The following is a 15,981-nucleotide window of genomic DNA, read 5'->3' on the forward strand; positions in this document are numbered from 1 at the left end:
GGGTCGTTTTAAAGATGTGGTGCCAGTGTCTTTTCGAGAAACGTTATTTTCCTTCGGTTCTTTCTTTCTTTCTTTCTTTCTTTCTTTCTTTCAAATATATCTTTATTTATTTCAGAGAGTGAGGAAGGGAGAGGGAGAGAGACAGATAGAAACATCAATGATGAGAGGGTCATTGATGGGCTGCCTCCTGCACGCCCCCGACTGGGGATCCAGCCCGCAACCCGGGCATGCGCCCTGACCGGGAATCGAACCCCGATCGCCTGGATCCTAGGTCAATGCTCAACCGAGAAGCCACGCCCGGCCGGGCTCCTTCGGTCCTTCTTTAGATGCCGTTGTCCCAAAGGCAGCCCGTAGAGCTTTACCCGGGGAAGTAGAGAAGACAGAAGGGGCTCCAAATGCTGTGAGCAGGCTTGAGTGGGCAACCCGAGAAGCCCCTGAGGACCCTCCGCAGACACTTCAACCCCTAGCTCCTCCCGGGCTTCAGACTTCCCCGTCTCCTCCCTCCCTTCCCCTCTTCCTCCGCTCGTCCCAGCTCTGCGGGCCTCACAGCCTCGCTCTCCAGTCTTCCGCCCCGCCGCTGGGGCACGGCTGTGGCAGGCCCGCCTCCGCGTCTCGTCGGACTCGCAAGGGGTCACTTCCTCTCTCCGGGTTTCAGTTTTCTCACATGTCTGGCGAGCACTGGACTGGGCTGTCTCGACTGAAGTCCTCGGCCCAGGATCGCCAGCCCGAGCCCCCACCCCTCTTTCGCCCCGCGGCCCAGCAGCCCCTCTGCTCGCTCCGCGCAGCCCGCGCGCCCGCGCGCCCGCGCCCAGGGACAATCCTCGCCTTGTCTGGAGCGCCGGCGTCTAGAGTTTTCTGTAACCTCCGGATACGCCTTTTTTCCAGGGCGGAGCCCCCAGCCCTGCTCCTACTCGCGGTTGGCCGCACGGCAGCCCCGGTCGCCTTCCTAGAGCCCCCCGCTCGGTAGTTGAGATCCGGGTGCGCAGCCGGAGCCCGGTGCGGGCCCGAGTTCCAGCTCCGGGCGATGGCCTCCGGGGGCGCGGGACTCCGGCTCCTGCTGCTACGACTGCTGCTGCTCCTGCCGCCTCCTGTAGCCTCGGCTTCCGACCGTCCCCTCGTCGGTAACCCGGTCAACCCAGGTGAAACCCCAGGGAGAGCCGAGTGAGCTCCGGGCTGGCGTGTCTGCCCGCAGGGGCCAAGGGGGAGGGGTGGGGGTGGGGGTCTCTCCCTCGCACCAGCGTGCTTCTTGGGACGGTACCGCTCACTCTCCACCCTGAACTAAGGTTTCCAGCTTCCCCATGCTAGCTGACCCCGAATTCCTGGGTGTCACTCCCATACCGCTCTCACTGGGGTCGAAGTTTCTTTGGGGGAAGATTTTAAGAGGGAATGGGGAAACAAAAAGTAAGGGACGTTAGCAGAGTTTGAAGGAGGGGAAGGGGGCCCGAGGTGAGTGGAGCACGTGGGGCAGTGAGCTGGATGAGTGGGTCCGGAGTGCTAATTCCCGACTGGTAACAGAGAAGTTGCTGGTGATCACCGTGGCCACGGCCGAGACGGAGGGATACCGGCGTTTCCTGAGATCGGCGGAGTTCTTCAACTACACAGTGCGGGTGAGGAGAGGAATGCCCTCCTGGCCGCTAGGAGGAGGTGGTGGGCTTTCCAGCCGGAGGGGTGGGCTGAGGACTGGATGCCTGGGGCCCCACGGTGAGCCTGGCCAGCTGAATCCCTCCCTGGCGTGGATGATCTCCCCCACAGACCCTGGGTCTGAGAGAGGAGTGGCGAGGGGGTGATGTGGCCAGAACAGTTGGTGGAGGACAGAAGGTCAGGTGGCTAAAGAAGGAAATGGAGAAATATGCAGACCGAGAGGATATGGTCGTCATGTTTGTGGACAGGTAAAGAGGCTGGGGGCGGGGAGAGAGGGCTGGGGCAAACAAGAGGAAGAGGGTGAGGATACTAAGGTTCCTAGCCGCTGTCCTGTTTCTTTTCCCCTTCCTTGCCAGCTATGATGTGATTTTGGCTGGCAGCCCCTCAGAACTGCTGAAGAAGTTCGTCCAGAGTGGCAGCCGCCTGCTGTTCTCTGCAGAGAGCTTCTGCTGGCCTGAGTGGGGGCTGGCAGAGCAGTACCCTGAGGTGGGCACGGGGAAGCGCTTCCTCAACTCTGGTGGTGAGTGGCAGAGTGCCTGAGGCAGAGGGGCCAAGAGTGGTGGGGTACGGAGTGTTCCAGGTGCCTGGGGGCCAGAGAGGGAGTGGAGACAGGCTCGTGGGATCCAGGGAGTCTTGGAGTCAGCTCCTCCCCTCCCCGCACAGGATTCATTGGATTTGCCCCCACCATCCACCAAATTGTCCGCCAGTGGAAGTACAAGGATGATGATGATGATCAGCTCTTCTACACTCGACTCTACCTGGACCCAGGACTGAGGGTAGGGAGGGGAAGAGGAGGGGTGAGCGCCCGCAACTCTGTGGGGATGGCAGGCCTTAGCTGAATGGGAGAAAAGGGATAAAGAGGCTTTGGGGAAGATGTAAAGAGAAAAGAGTGAAAAATGATGTCCCACCCCTTCTTGAATTAACTGCTCCATCTTATCCCATCCAGGAGAAACTCAGCCTTAATCTGGATCATAAGTCCCGGATCTTTCAGAACCTCAACGGGGCTTTAGGTGAGGAGAAAGGCAATCAGAAGGGGAGATGAGAGAGGCTGCTGGAGGTCCTGAATTAGAGAGGGGCTTCTGGGGGAACTGGAGTTGTCTTCAACTCACCTTCATGTTAACTTCATCAAATGTCTGAATGGCTGATAAAGTTGCATGGTGCTAACAGTAGTAAAAGTAGTGGCTGTCATACCTAACATCTGTGGAATATATTATGTGCCAAGGCCTTTGGCCAGGGGCTTTACTTCTGTAATTTCATTAACACAATAATCCTACATAGGAGGACTGGGATCTGTGGTTACCTACGTGTTACACATGAGGAAACTGCCTCTGAGGGGCTAGTGACTTGCCCAGGTCACACTGGAGGAGATCCCCAGGGTGGCATCAGAGTAGCTAGATTCCCTCATATTTAGAAACACCTGTTGCTTGGCAGCTTCAAGAGAAAGCAAGTCTAAATTCTGGTCTTTCTTCCCCAGATGAGGTGGTTTTAAAATTTGATCGGAATCATGTGCGTATACGGAACGTGGCCTATGACACACTTCCTGTTGTGGTGCATGGGAATGGACCCACTAAGGTACCCCAAAGGCTCATACCCTCAGCCCCAGTCAGGCCTGGCCTCAGGCCTGGCGCCAGCTCCTGCCCCATACCTGGCCCCAGCCCCAGCCCTAGCCCCTTACCCCTGTCCCAGGCTTGGCCCCACAACCTCTGTCCCTGCCCCAGACCTAGTCCCAGCCTCTGGGTACCCCCAGCCCTTCTGAGCAGTTGGTCCTTCCCAGCCCCAGTAGCAGAAGTACTAGGAGAGGTTCTAAGTGTCCACTGCTCCCTTCCTTGTTCCTGTTTGTCTGCCTGACCTCCCTCATCTCTGGTCCTGGGCTCCTCTGCCTCAGCCTCTCTCCCTGTCTCTCCCAACAGCTCCAGCTGAATTACCTGGGAAACTATGTCCCCAATGGCTGGACTCCTGAGGGAGGCTGTGGGTTCTGTGACCAGGACCGGAGGACACTCCCGGGGGGGCAGGTGAGGCGGGGAAGGGCAGGAGAGCACACTAAACGGGGTACAGGGAGAGCATGCTGGGCAGTAGTAGGGGGCAGAGCTCCTGGGAACTCCCAAACCTGGCTGGGTTGTAGAGGACAGGCTTTCCTCTGAGCCCTGTCATGTATTTCCAGCCTCCCCCCCGGGTGCTTCTGGCTGTGTTTGTGGAACAACCTACCCCGTTCCTACCCCGCTTCCTGCAACGGCTGATGCTCCTGGACTATCCCCCCGACAGGATCACCCTCTTCTTGCATAACAACGTGAGACACCCTGGCAGCCTCTCTGTGTGGGCCCTTCCAAGTGATCTGCCCTGATCAGAACTCCGCCCCACCCCTAGACTGCTTCCTACACCCTGTTCCCTTACTACCTTTCCCATCCCATCCCTCAGGTGCCATCTTTTATTTTTTTTAATTTATCTTTATTGTTGAAAGTATTACAGATGTTCCCTTTTTTCTCCCATTGACCCCTTCCATCCCACCTCTCAGGTGCCATCTTTTCTGCACTCTCAGCACCCTCCCCCATTTCCTCCCATCTCCAGGAGGTCTACCATGAGCCCCACATTGCAGACTCCTGGCCCCAGCTCCAGGATCACTTCTCAGCTGTGAAGCTGGTGGGGCCAGAGGAGGCCCTGACCCCAGGCGAGGCCAGGGACATGGCCATGTGAGTGAGACCTGAGCAGGGAGGACTGGTGGAAGTAAAGGGGTGGGAGGTGGTGAGGATGCCACCCACTACACCACCCTTCCCTCTCCATCCACCATTCAGCTACTCCATGGCCTCCACAGTGCTGACTTTCCAGCCACCATATGTGCTGTCCCTCCCTTGCCCCTCTCTCACACACTGGACAACCTGGGGGTCCCAGAGTGAGGGGGAGTTTCACCCACTCTGCAGTACCCTTCTCCTCCTACCTGCTTTAGTTTCAGCTCCTCTGTCTGTTGGTCTGTCATCTCCAGGGACAAGTGTCGGCAGGACCCCAAGTGTGAATTCTACTTCAGTCTGGATGCTGATGCCGTCATCACCAACCCGCAGGCCCTGCGCATCCTCATTGAAGAGAACAGGTTGCTTGCCTGGCTCACCCAGAGGGCCTCCAAGTAGTCTCCTGGGGACCCACAGCTCCTTCCCTGGGCACAGGGCTTGCCTCTGCCCAGTTCTCACATCCACCTATTTATAGGAAGGTCATAGCACCCATGCTGTCCCGCCATGGGAAGCTGTGGTCCAACTTCTGGGGAGCCCTGAGCCCTGACGAGTACTACGCACGCTCCGAGGACTACGTGGAGTTGGTGCAGCGGAAGCGAGTGTGAGTCCTCCCAGGGCTGCAGCCCCTCTCCTCCTCCCACCTGGGCCTGAACGAATGCCCACATCCTCTCCCAAAGCCTCAGTCTCAGAGATCTTCTGGCACAGTTGTGGGGTAGAAACTGACTGTGGAGCAGGATACTTAGTGGGTTGTGACCAGCAGTGCTTGACAGAGGAAGTGAGGCCTCCCAGCTCAGAAAATGGGGTGCTCTGAGGGAAGGGGCTCTCAGGCTGAACTGAGCAGAATTTGGGGGGCCACCCACCTAGCTGACCCAAGTGTGGGTACCTCCAGGGGCGTGTGGAATGTGCCCTACATTTCCCAGGCGTATGTGATCCGGGGGGAGACCCTAAGGACAGAGCTGCCCCAGAGGGAAGTATTCTCCAGCAGCGACACTGACCCAGACATGGCCTTCTGTAAGAGCCTGAGGGAGAAGGTGAGCAGGGCAGTAGGACCCAATGCTGGGGTGCTGGGAGGCAGCCACCTTGTGTCTCCTTCTCACACACTCTTCCCCACTCCAGGGCATCTTCCTCCATCTCAGCAATCAACATGAATTTGGCCGCCTCCTGGCCACTTCCCGGTATGACACAGACCACCTGCATCCCGACCTCTGGCAGATCTTTGACAATCCCCTGGTGAGTAGGGGGCCCCTCGCTCAAAGAGTGTGAATGCCTTTCACTATAGAAGGACGCACAGGGGGATGCACACCCTTGCAGGACCTGCTGCTGCCCAGGGAGGGCCATCCAAGTGCTGGGGCTTATGGGTGGGACCAGATGAAGTGGACACACATCACGGTGGGCTCTCCTGCTTCCTCCCCAGGACTGGAAGGAGCAGTATATTCATGAGAACTACAGCCGGGCCCTTGAAGGGGAGGGATTCGTGGAACAGGTGAGCCCCACTCAGGATCCCTGACTGCTCTGATGGCCGTCACCCCTGGGGTCCACCATCTGGATTAGTGGTTTTCAAACTGACTTCCCCCAGGTGCCTTAGGGTTTTCTGCTTGGGCAAGATGAAGGCAAAGGCTGATCAGACAGGCTTTCAGCGTCCTACCCCAGCATTAGTCAGTGAGCCTCTCTTGTCTTTGGGTATATTAGTGTTATAGGCAAAATGACATTTTTGTAGAGAAGTTTGAAAAGCACTGTCTCAGAATCTGGGGCTCCAGGACTCCTGCCATTTGTGTTGTGTTCTCAGTGCTGCTCCCATTGCCTCTGGCCCAGCCTCTCCTGGCCGAGCCCTTGCTGTGGCCCATCCCCTCGCTCAGATCCCCATTCTCCTAGCTTCCCTCTTTTCCTGGCTTCCCTTTCTTCTCCCTGCTTTTTCTCTCCTTCATTGGCTGCCTGTCCTCCCTGCCGGGTGTCACCCAGCCCTGTTGTTCTTCCCCTGCCCTGTCCTCAGCCATGCCCAGATGTATACTGGTTCCCTCTGCTGTCAGACCAAATGTGTGATGAGCTGGTGGAGGAAATGGAGCACTATGGTCAGTGGTCAGGAGGCCGACATGAGGTGAGGGGGCTAGGGCAGGGGAGGAGGGAGGACCCCTTCCACGAAGAGGGAGGTGCTGGGTCTGGAGGGAAAATAGTATCAGGAGAGTGGGAACAGAGAGGGGTCCCCAAGGAGATGGGGCTGGCAGGGTCACAACTGCATTTACTTATTCATTTATTCATTCAAGAAATCCTTGCTGGGCAGGTCCTCAATGCCAGGCACTGACCTAGGTGGTGCAGGTGCACTGATGAGCTATGCAGGCCAAACTCTGCCCTCTCACCTGCGCTGTCAGTAGCAGCAGCAGTCCAGGTGCTATGGAAGCCACAGGAGGGCCCCTTGGCCCAGACTTGGGGGGACCAAGGGACCTCACAGAGGAGGTGCCATCTTAGCTGAGACTTAAAGGGACAATAAGAGTTAGTCAAGCTAAGAATTGGTTGAGGCTGTTCCAGATAAGGGAACACAGGCTTTAAGGCCTGGCAGCAAGAGGAGAGGGGAGGCTGGCACTGTTCTGTCAGGGGCTCAGTGCCCACTGTCCACAGGACTCAAGACTGGCTGGAGGCTACGAGAACGTGCCCACTGTGGACATCCACATGAAGCAGGTGGGCTATGAGGACCAGTGGCTGCAGCTGCTGAGGACGTATGTGGGGCCCATGACCGAGAACCTGTTCCCAGGCTATCACACCAAGGTGGGCCACTGCTCCTTCCACCCCTGCTCCCTTGACCTTCCCACACCCCAGTACCAACTGGAAGTTTCGACACAGCACCTTTTTAGCCCCTGTAGCATTTGGGGCCCCATGGAAAGAGATACAGGAGTGCAGCCCTGGGGGGAGCCTGCTTGACCCTTGTGGTCACTCCCACTCCCTAGACAGGAGCTGTCACTTCCTTGGAAGAGCCCCAGGACCTAAGGGTCATCCCTCCAGCCACTTTTCTTCCTTCCTTCCTTCCTTCCTTCCTTCCTTCCTTCCTTCCTTCCTTCCTTCCTTCCTTCCTTCCTTCCTCCCTCCCTCCCTCCCTCCCTCCCTCCCTCCCTCCCTCCCTCCCTCCCTCCCCTCCCTCCCCTCCCTTCCTCCCTTCCTTCCTTCCTTCCTTTTTAAATATGTTTTTATTGATTTTAGAGAGAGGAGAAGGGAGAGGGTTAGAGAAATACAAACTTCGGCTGCCTCCTACACATCCCCTACTGGGGATTGAGCCCACAACTGGGGCATGTGTCCTGACTGGGAATTGAACCAGTGATCTCCTGGTTCATGGGTTGACTCTCAACCACTGAGCCACCCTGGCCAGGCACCTTCAGCCTCTTTTCTCTTGTTTCCACAGACCCGGGCAGTGATGAACTTTGTGGTCCGCTATCGGCCAGATGAACAGCCCTCTCTGCGGCCACATCACGATTCATCCACCTTTACTCTCAATGTTGCTCTCAACCACAAGGGCCTAGATTATGAGGTGAGTCCCTAGCATCTTCCTACTTCAGGGCACCACCAGGACCCCTACACACACACACACACACACTCTTCCACTGGAACCCTGTGTCCACCCCCTTACAACCCTTGCACACAGCCCTCAGTCGCCCTTCCTGCCTACAGCCTGCCCTCTGCACATTTCCCGGTTACTTTGCTGGTGTCCTCTCCTGGATCACTTCCAGGCTGGCTACCTCCCCCTTCTTCCTGTGTTTCCCCATCTGCTAACACCCCAACCCCCTTCATTTCCCCTCCTTTATCCCTTTGGTCTGCCCCCAACCCAGTGTCTGCTCACTGTTCCCTCTGTCCCCTTCCCAGGGAGGTGGCTGCCGCTTCCTGCGCTATGACTGTGTGATCTCAGCTCCGCGGAAGGGCTGGGGGCTCCTGCACCCTGGCCGTCTAACTCACTACCATGAGGGGCTGCCTACCACGAGGGGCACGCGCTACATCATGGTGTCCTTTGTCGACCCCTGACACTCAACCACTCTACCAAACCTCTTCTGCCATTGTGCCTTCTTGTGCCCTACTCCTTGGAGGGGGTCTGTCTGGCTCCTCACCTACTGAGTGTGTTTGGTGTGTCTGGGACTGGATGTCTCACCTCACCACCACCCCTAACACACAGAGCCCTTTCAAGAAGCTCCTAGAGCCCCCTTGTCCCTCTCCTTAGCCCCTAAAGTTTCATGGGGAGAGATCTTCTGGGGGTTCCCCATGTGATAACTTATTGTTTCTTAGCCTCATTCCCAATAAAGGAGGATTTTTAATTCTCGAGTCCATTTATTGTCTTTCATCTACTTATTGACCTTGTACCCCTCCTGCCACCCAGAGTAGAGAGAGACTGGAGTTCCTCCAAAGAAAAAGAACAGAGAAGAGGAAAAGGCAGAAGTAGAATGTGTGGGAACCTAGTTGCTTCACTGGATCCCATTTCTCACTGCCCTTTATTGCCTGAGCTGGAGGAGTGCTTTAGAAGGGCCAAACCAAAAGGACTTCACTGTAAAGTTGAAAGCCAGCCCCACACTCTTCTCCCTGATGGCATCCTTCATCACTTGATGGCATCTTCTCCTTTATGTGAAGGGTGGGGTGGCATATTTCTGAGCTGGGCTTCAGGGACAGTGCTCAGAGAAAGAAGGCTCCCTGGAGGCACGTGTCCTATGAGGGAGGGCAGGCAGGGGCTTTACTGTCGCTGCTGGGACCTAAGCTTATAGTGAGTGTGTGTGTGTGGGAGGGGGAGTTGAGGAAAGGGAAAGCCCTGGTGGGTCATTTCAAGGAAAGCTTCCTGGAAGAGGAATATGAAGCAGCCTTGGAAGAGACCTCCTGTGAGCAGGTCTTGCTTCCAGCCTCTAGGGGACCATTAAGCCCTTGCCAAGACCCCTTTACACAGGAACCCTGAGGACAGCCAGCCATGTCCCTTCAGCTTGGTCTTTCCCAGCCTTGCAACAGCCTACCTTCTGAATTTATCTCCCTACTGTTCCCTTGCAGAAGGAGCCTTTTAAAAACCAAACAGGCCTGTTCACCTGTCCCAGGAAATTTCCTGCCTCCTATACCTCACTTGCCATCCACACTTTATTCCTGCCTCCTGTCCAGACTCCCAGGAAAAATTCCCTATGAAGCCTTCCTTCTTAGGGGGTGGGACAGGTTACCTGAGTGGATAGGTCATTTTATCATGTGGACTGAGCATTTCTCTAGCCAGACTTTTAAGGTCATCTCATCCTGGTCCCCACCACCTTCATCACATGCTCCGTGGATGGAAGTGGGCTGAGCAGGGACAGAAGAAAATACCTCCTGGTAAGGTCCCTGGATGAGGAAACCTGCACAAGAATGGGACAGAAAGGGTGTGCCAGCCTGAGCCATCAGTCCTCGGGTCCTGGGCATTGGAAGCTGTCTCCTACAGTGGGTCCATTCATTTACAAAGCATCTCCCATCTGGCAGCCACCTACCAAAAGGGCTGCAGTGATGAGTACATTACCTGCCTCTGTTGCTTACAGTTTAGGGGAGACCTTAATCAGAAAATTACCATAATGGAAGAGAGCATGTGACAGAGGCACTTGATGGGATATGTGTCAGACTTTCCTAAAGAAGTGACACCCCCTATGCCAGCGCATTTTGTCCTTAACAAGGCCTGACCTCAAAAGAAGCTATTTTACCAGAGTCTAACATATTGGAGTTTTATCAGAGCTTGACAAACATGGAGAAAGGGAAATGTACAACTCGGCCCCCTCTGGCCATCCTGTTCCACCTGGAGGAGACTGAGAAGCATGTGTGGAGTTCACAGTCCAGGGATACAGGCTCACTAAAAGACTGAGACCTTAGTCACGGGACTATAGAGTGCTTCCCCTTCCCCGCATCTTGCCACCAAATCACTAAAGGCCTATTTACTATATAGTTCCTTTTACCCAGTACATCATGCTTGGCCTTCAACAAAAATTTGCAAGGCATATTAAAAGGCAAAAAGCACAGTTTGAAAAGACACAGCAAGCACCATAACCAGATTCAGATATAGTAGTGATGTGGGCATTAGCACACCTGGAATAAAAAAATAAAACAAGTGACATTCCCTGACCTAGAGAAGGTGCCAGGTCCCACAGGCCTCTCTGGTCACTGTTGGGTAGGGCCATGGTGACAGTGAGGACTGGCCCCAGCCCACTTGGAGGGTGTGCCCACTGCATAGCGGGCCCTCTCTTGAGGAGCTCCCCAATCCTTAGCATTTCCCACAAAGCCCTTCATTCTGGAGCAGCTCCACAGAGTCCTAGGCTGACTAAGGCTTTTTCAAGCTGTTCTTACTCATGTTGAGAGCCCTGCCACTCCTGGGGCACACCACTCTGGCAAAATCCCCACTTTCCCAGACCTCTGCTACCCCGGTCTTCACAGAGGTGGGAGATCCAGACAAACACAAAGTCCAAACACCTTCCTCACCACCCCAACACCCAGGAGCTCAGGTACTGATTAACCCTTCCTTGCCTAGGCTCAGCAGAGCCTAGTGTGCAAGTCAGCAAAAGAACCAAAAATGGGTTGGAACCAGGGCCAGGGGTCAGGGCCAATGGGTTGGGCCAAAAGGGTGTGTGTTTAAGAGCCAGGGTGACCCCTGTACGACTCCCCTAACTCCCCTCTACAGAATGCCGGCCTCTTCCAGCCGCTTCCACAGGTGTCTCCAAGTGTTTGTTGTCCTGCAATGCGTCTTCTCCTTCTTGGGGCTGGGTGAGTCCCTGAAGCCCTGGACCTAACCTCCTCACACACACCTGTGGCTCTGCTCCCCCATTACCACAAGGGAGGGGGGTGGAGAAGAGACCTCCCTGGTCCTTGAAGGAGTGAGAAGGAATTAGGTGGGACAGGGAAGGGGGTGGGGGCAAAGGGGAGACCTGGAACTTAAACGCCTGGGTCCTGAGACCCCCCTCCCCCATTCTCCAGCCCAGGTGTGCCTGGCTGTGGTGATCCTTGCACTCCTAGGCCGAGCCTGGATACTAGCTGTCCTCTACCTGCTCTGGCTCTATGGAGACAGGGACACCCCACGGACAGGAGTCGCCAATTTGCCTGGGTCAGAAACTGTGCCACCTAAAGACATTTCTGGGACTACTTCCCCATCTCGGTGAGGGCCCCAGGAACAGCCTGCTGCGTTGGGGACAGTAATACAGAATAGCCGCTTCAGATAATCTCCCCCAAAAGTCCAATCTCACCGCCAGCGTGGGGTGCGCACCCTCTGCCCCTCAGCTGGTTGGATCCCTCCCACAACTATCTCTTCGGCTTCCATCCTCATGGCGTCCGGGTCATCGGGGCCTTCAGCAACTTTTGCAGAGGCCACAGGCTGCCCCGCATCTTCCCTGGCCTCTGCCCCTGCCTGCTCCTGCTGCCCTGTTGGTTTCACCTTCCTCTCTTCAGGGACTGCCTCGTGTGGAGCGGGGAGGTGTGTGTGGGGAGCCCGGCCTCAGGAGCCCCGTCCTGCTATCACCTCTTACCTGCCTTCCTCCCCTCTGGGGACCCAGCTCCACCTTCCCGGTGCCCTCCTCCCTCCCTTCTCCTCCTGAAGACCCGGGCGCCAGCCCCCCCCCCCCAGCCTTTGCCTCCCCCTCCAGGTTTGGTGTCCTCTGCGCAGGGCTCAGGAAGCGCTGCGGCGGCCGCCGCCCCTCCGCGGCCTGTCTGCGCCGCCGGTGAGCCCGGGCCGCCCACTCCTCGGGGCTCAGTCCCGCGCCTGCTTCCCGCCCCGCGGTGAAGGTCGCCGGTTGGGGCCTGAAATCCTAACTGCCGGCCACGTGTGGGACACGCCGGCCTCACCCCCCAAAACTGGCCTTTGACAACCCGGGCTGTGACCTCTGTTCCGGACGCTCGCAGCGCGGGGAGGGAAGGAGACGGGGAGTCCCAGCGACCGCTCCCGCGCTTCCCACTCCGCGCACAGTAGGGGCCCCAGTCGCGGTGCCGCGGAGCCCAAGGCCCAGCCGGACGCAGGTGGCCCCGCGGCACGCGCTCTACAGCTGTTCCCAGAGCACGGGGGCGCTACGCGGTCCCTGCAGACCCGCACCTCGTGCTCACCTAGGCGCGCCACCGCCTCCCCGTGCTCCCCGCCCCCTCGGTGGCTGTGGGTGGGGGGCTGCGGTGTTTGGGTGCGTGTGTGTTTGTGCCCAGAGGGGAGGTCTGCGCCCCGGACTCAGCTCAGCTCCACCCCCTAACCCCTCCCTCCCGGCCTGGCTGGGGCTCCCGGTGGCCTTGACACTCCCCGAGACCTACAAACAGATCCCGGGCACGCGTCAGCGGCCTGCAACGGCGCCCTCGAGTTCAGGCGGCCTCAGTTGGGCTTCTGGGCTCCGCCAGCTCGTGGGGCCCAGTCCGCGGGCTCCCCAGCGTCTTCTCTGTCTCTTCGCACAGTAGGGGCCTCACCTCCCTCTCGCAGACCCTCGCTCCTCGCGGAGCCGCCCTGCAGCCGGCCCGGACCGACTGACTCAGGAAACTCAAAGATCAGCCTGAGAACAGCCCGGAGACGTCCGAGTCCTAGGATGTCGGGGTCCTCAGTCCCCCGTCCCGCCCCACCCGCCCCACACGCAATCCCGGGGGTAGCAAAGGCTCGGCCCCTCGGGCCAGAAAGCCTTCCCGGGCACCTGAGGAAACTTTCATCGCTTCTCGGGGTCCTGGAGCCCTGCTGGCAGAGAGCAGCCACTGGGATAGGGGTCTCCACCCTCCTGCCGCCCGCCCTGCACCATGGAGACCCTGCAGAAGCAGTGGCTGGAAGCAGTGTGTGCCCACGTACAGGGGTTCATTTTCCTTTTCGTGGGTGAGAGAAGTAGGAGACGCATGGGTGCCTGGGGTCAGCAGGGGGAGAAAGGACTGGGGGGAGAAAGGCCGGAGCACCACTTACCTGGATGCCCAAGGGCAGAGGGAGAGAGGGCTGACTGGGGCTGGGAGGTGGCTGGAGAATAGGATCTGTGAGGGCCCAGAGGAGCCCCCGTGTGAAATGACTGAGTTTGTTTTTCTTTCTCACCTTTCACATAGGCCTTTTCTCATTCCTTCTTGACCTCTCCCTTCTCTCCACACCCCTCTGGTCATTCTCTGTTCTCTGCTTGGCATGGCTCTTCCCAGATTGGGACAAACCCAGACAAGGTGGGTGTTGGAAAGGGGCCCATGTAGTGAGCCATGGCAGCTGGGTGCCTCCAAGGCCTTTTCCACCCTTGTCTCTCTACCCTAAGGTGGAAAGGGGTCTGAGTGGGTGAGGGACTGGGCCATTTGGAAACACCTAAGGGATTTTTATCCTATCAAGGTGACTGTTTACCCTCCAGAGAGACTCTGCCTCCTTTCTCTTCCCCATCTCCCCCCCCCCCCCCATTTACCTCTCCCTGTGCTGGAGCCTGAGCCCCAGCTGCCTAAGCTAAGGCGATGGGGCAGGGGGTGGAGTGGTGTTCAAGAGTGGGCCCCCTGTGCCCTTGACCTCATCCTAGGACCTTAAACTCTGAAGTCTGTTAGGGTGGGGGCAACATTTCAGCCGATGTCCTGACTTATATGCCTTTTTTTCCTCATCTTGCTCAACACCCCAAAGCTGGTGAAAACAGCAGAGCTGCCCCCTGACCGGAACTATGTGTTCGGTTCTCACCCACATGGGATCATGGGCATTGGAACCTTCTGTAATTTCTCCACCAAGAGCACCGGCTTCTCCCAGCAGTTCCCTGGGCCCTCAGTAATCACACTGGATGGACTCTTCCACCTCCCAGTCTATCGAGACTACTTCATGTCCACAGGTGAGCCTCCAGCTGAGTGGGAAAGGTGCTCTCTGGCCAGGTGACCTCCACTCACCTAGCTCAGGGACCTGGCCTAAAAACTGGCCAGGCTCGGCATCAGTGAAGAGCTTTGGAGCAAGTGTCCTATGGTGTCCTTGCTGGAACAGACACTATAGGGCACAGAGACATGGGCATGGGCGGGGGAGGGTTGGAAGGAATGAGATATGGGGCTTACCCTTTAGATACTAAAGGGTAGGATGAGGGGCTGGGAGCCAAGGAGGGGGTGGTGACTGCTCCTCACTTCCTCATGCCTGTAGGGCTGTGTTCTGTGAGGCACCAGAGCCTGGACTTTATTCTGTCGCAGCCCCAGCTTGGGAAGGCCATTGTCATCGTGGTTGGGGGTGCCCAAGAATCCTTGTATGCACTCCCAGGGGAGCATCACCTCATTCTCAAGAATCACAAAGGCTTTACACGCCTGGTGTTGAGGCATGGGTGAGTGGGTGCTAGTGCCCAGTCAGAGGCAGCTCTTAATGGTCAGAACTTCACAGTGCACCTGCTGGTGCACACTCTCCGTCCCTACACACCCGGATCCCTGTAGGTGGTTCTGGGCCCAGAATCCACACTGGGTCCTATACCTGGAAGGCTCTCACATCAGTACTTGAGTGTTTACTCTGTGCCAAGCACTGTGTCCACCTTCCAAGCTTCCTTTCACTCCAAGAGAGTCAGGGTCATAGTGCAAATAGCAGGGTTCGAACCCTTCTCTGACACTATTTCAAAAGCAAGACCTAGGCATGTTTCTTTACCTGTGAAAGGGTTAATACCTGCCTTGCAATGACTTGGTTGTAAAGACTAGATGAGGAAATGCATACTTGAAGATTCAGTACACAATCATTTCTCATGAAATATGAGAACTTTCTTCCAGATTTTTCTTTGTAGCCATTGTCATTTGCTTTAAAAGCCTTGGGAAGTGGAATTATGTGGTGTGGGGAGAGTGATGCTGTTCTCTGGGGCTTCCATCTTGGGGTACTCCAAGAGCCGCTGGCCTGACCACCCCTCTTCTCTTGCTTCTCCTTCCCACGGCCTCCCTGGTGCCTGTGTACTCCTGTGGGGAGAATGATATCTACAGACATAAGGTTTTTGCCACAGACTCCTGGCAGTATCTGTGGCAGACCATCATCAAAAAACTCCTGGACTTTGCTCCTTGCATCTTCTGGGGCCGCAGTCTCTTCTCGGCCAATTCCTGGGTCCTGCTGCCCTTCCCTGTGCCCATCACCACTGTGGGTGAGTCTTCACATCCAGGGAAGAAAGCTGCCATCAGCTGTGTGGGCAGCAGAGGCCTCTCCTCACCTGTCTTTCCTCTTCCTACAGTGGGCCACCCTGTCCTGGTGCCCCAGTGCCTCCACCCTACCAACGAGGAAGTTGACCCCTACCACACGCTCTACATGAAGGCTCTGGAACAACTGAGGAGCACAGGAAAGCTGTGATGTTCCTGCTTCTACTCACCTCATCATCACATAGCCTTGGCCTTGCCCTGCCACCCACCTCCTAAGCTGCTAATCCCAGTGCACTGAGACCCCGGCCCCCACTGCCGTGTCTAGTCCTCCAATAAAAGCTAGTTCTCTCCAACCACTACTTTGTAGAATCAGATGTCTGCAGTGCTGAGGCTCTGGCTCTGGGAGTTACATGCCTAGGCATAGTCAGCCCCCATCCTAACGTGCTACAGAGTTGCTGCCTTAGACTAGGTATCAGGACCCTAAATTCTCCTTCCAGCAAGAATTAGTTCTGCTGCATGAACTTGCATAAGTCTCTTCCCTTTTCTGGGCCCCTTCTCCCTCTGAAAATGAAGGCATCTGCTTAGCTAAGAGCTGTAGGACATTCAGACTGAGTTGGGGAAGGTGGCT

General features: G+C 56.8%; 2 protein-coding genes across 2 annotated transcripts; both read left to right on the plus strand.

Moving 5' to 3' along the window:
* The first annotated feature begins 316 nt into the window (after window positions 1-316).
* On the plus strand, window positions 317-8,650 carry PLOD3 (procollagen-lysine,2-oxoglutarate 5-dioxygenase 3). Its single transcript, XM_081131164.1, has 19 exons — window positions 317-1,139; window positions 1,516-1,607; window positions 1,753-1,889; window positions 1,998-2,161; window positions 2,305-2,417; window positions 2,588-2,651; window positions 3,116-3,213; window positions 3,552-3,653; window positions 3,803-3,928; window positions 4,207-4,328; window positions 4,619-4,723; window positions 4,837-4,962; window positions 5,251-5,392; window positions 5,478-5,591; window positions 5,776-5,844; window positions 6,352-6,456; window positions 6,975-7,121; window positions 7,750-7,875; window positions 8,208-8,650. Exons 1-19 carry the CDS (start codon window positions 1,025-1,027, stop codon window positions 8,361-8,363), a joined length of 2,223 nt encoding a protein of 740 aa, XP_080987290.1. The 5' UTR covers window positions 317-1,024; the 3' UTR covers window positions 8,364-8,650.
* A 1,421-nt stretch (window positions 8,651-10,071) lies between these two features.
* Window positions 10,072-15,598, plus strand: MOGAT3 (monoacylglycerol O-acyltransferase 3; the record flags this gene model as incomplete). The annotated part of the gene is given in 13 exon segments (XM_081131727.1): window positions 10,072-10,143; window positions 10,755-10,822; window positions 10,999-11,081; window positions 11,292-11,469; window positions 11,592-11,734; window positions 11,954-12,028; window positions 13,362-13,469; window positions 13,556-13,626; window positions 13,903-14,101; window positions 14,398-14,572; window positions 15,159-15,361; window positions 15,449-15,548; window positions 15,550-15,598. Coding segments are annotated over 13 exon segments (1,524 nt in total).
* Window positions 15,599-15,981: the final 383 nt, after the last annotated feature.

The sequence above is a fragment of the Miniopterus schreibersii genome (genome assembly GCF_964146895.1).
Source record: "Miniopterus schreibersii genome assembly, chromosome: 3".
In the NCBI taxonomy this organism is placed as follows: Eukaryota; Metazoa; Chordata; class Mammalia; order Chiroptera; family Miniopteridae; genus Miniopterus; species Miniopterus schreibersii.

Bases quoted from the DNA above. Each gene is read 5' to 3' on its own strand.
- PLOD3 (XM_081131164.1), top strand. From the start codon at position 1,025: ATGGCCTCCGGGGGCGCGGGACTCCGGCTCCTGCTGCTACGACTGCTG. The intron at 3,214-3,551 runs GTACCCCAAAGG...CTCTCCCAACAG, and splicing joins ATGGGAATGGACCCACTAAG to CTCCAGCTGAATTACCTGGG. The intron at 4,329-4,618 runs GTGAGTGAGACC...TGTCATCTCCAG, and splicing joins GAGGCCAGGGACATGGCCAT to GGACAAGTGTCGGCAGGACC.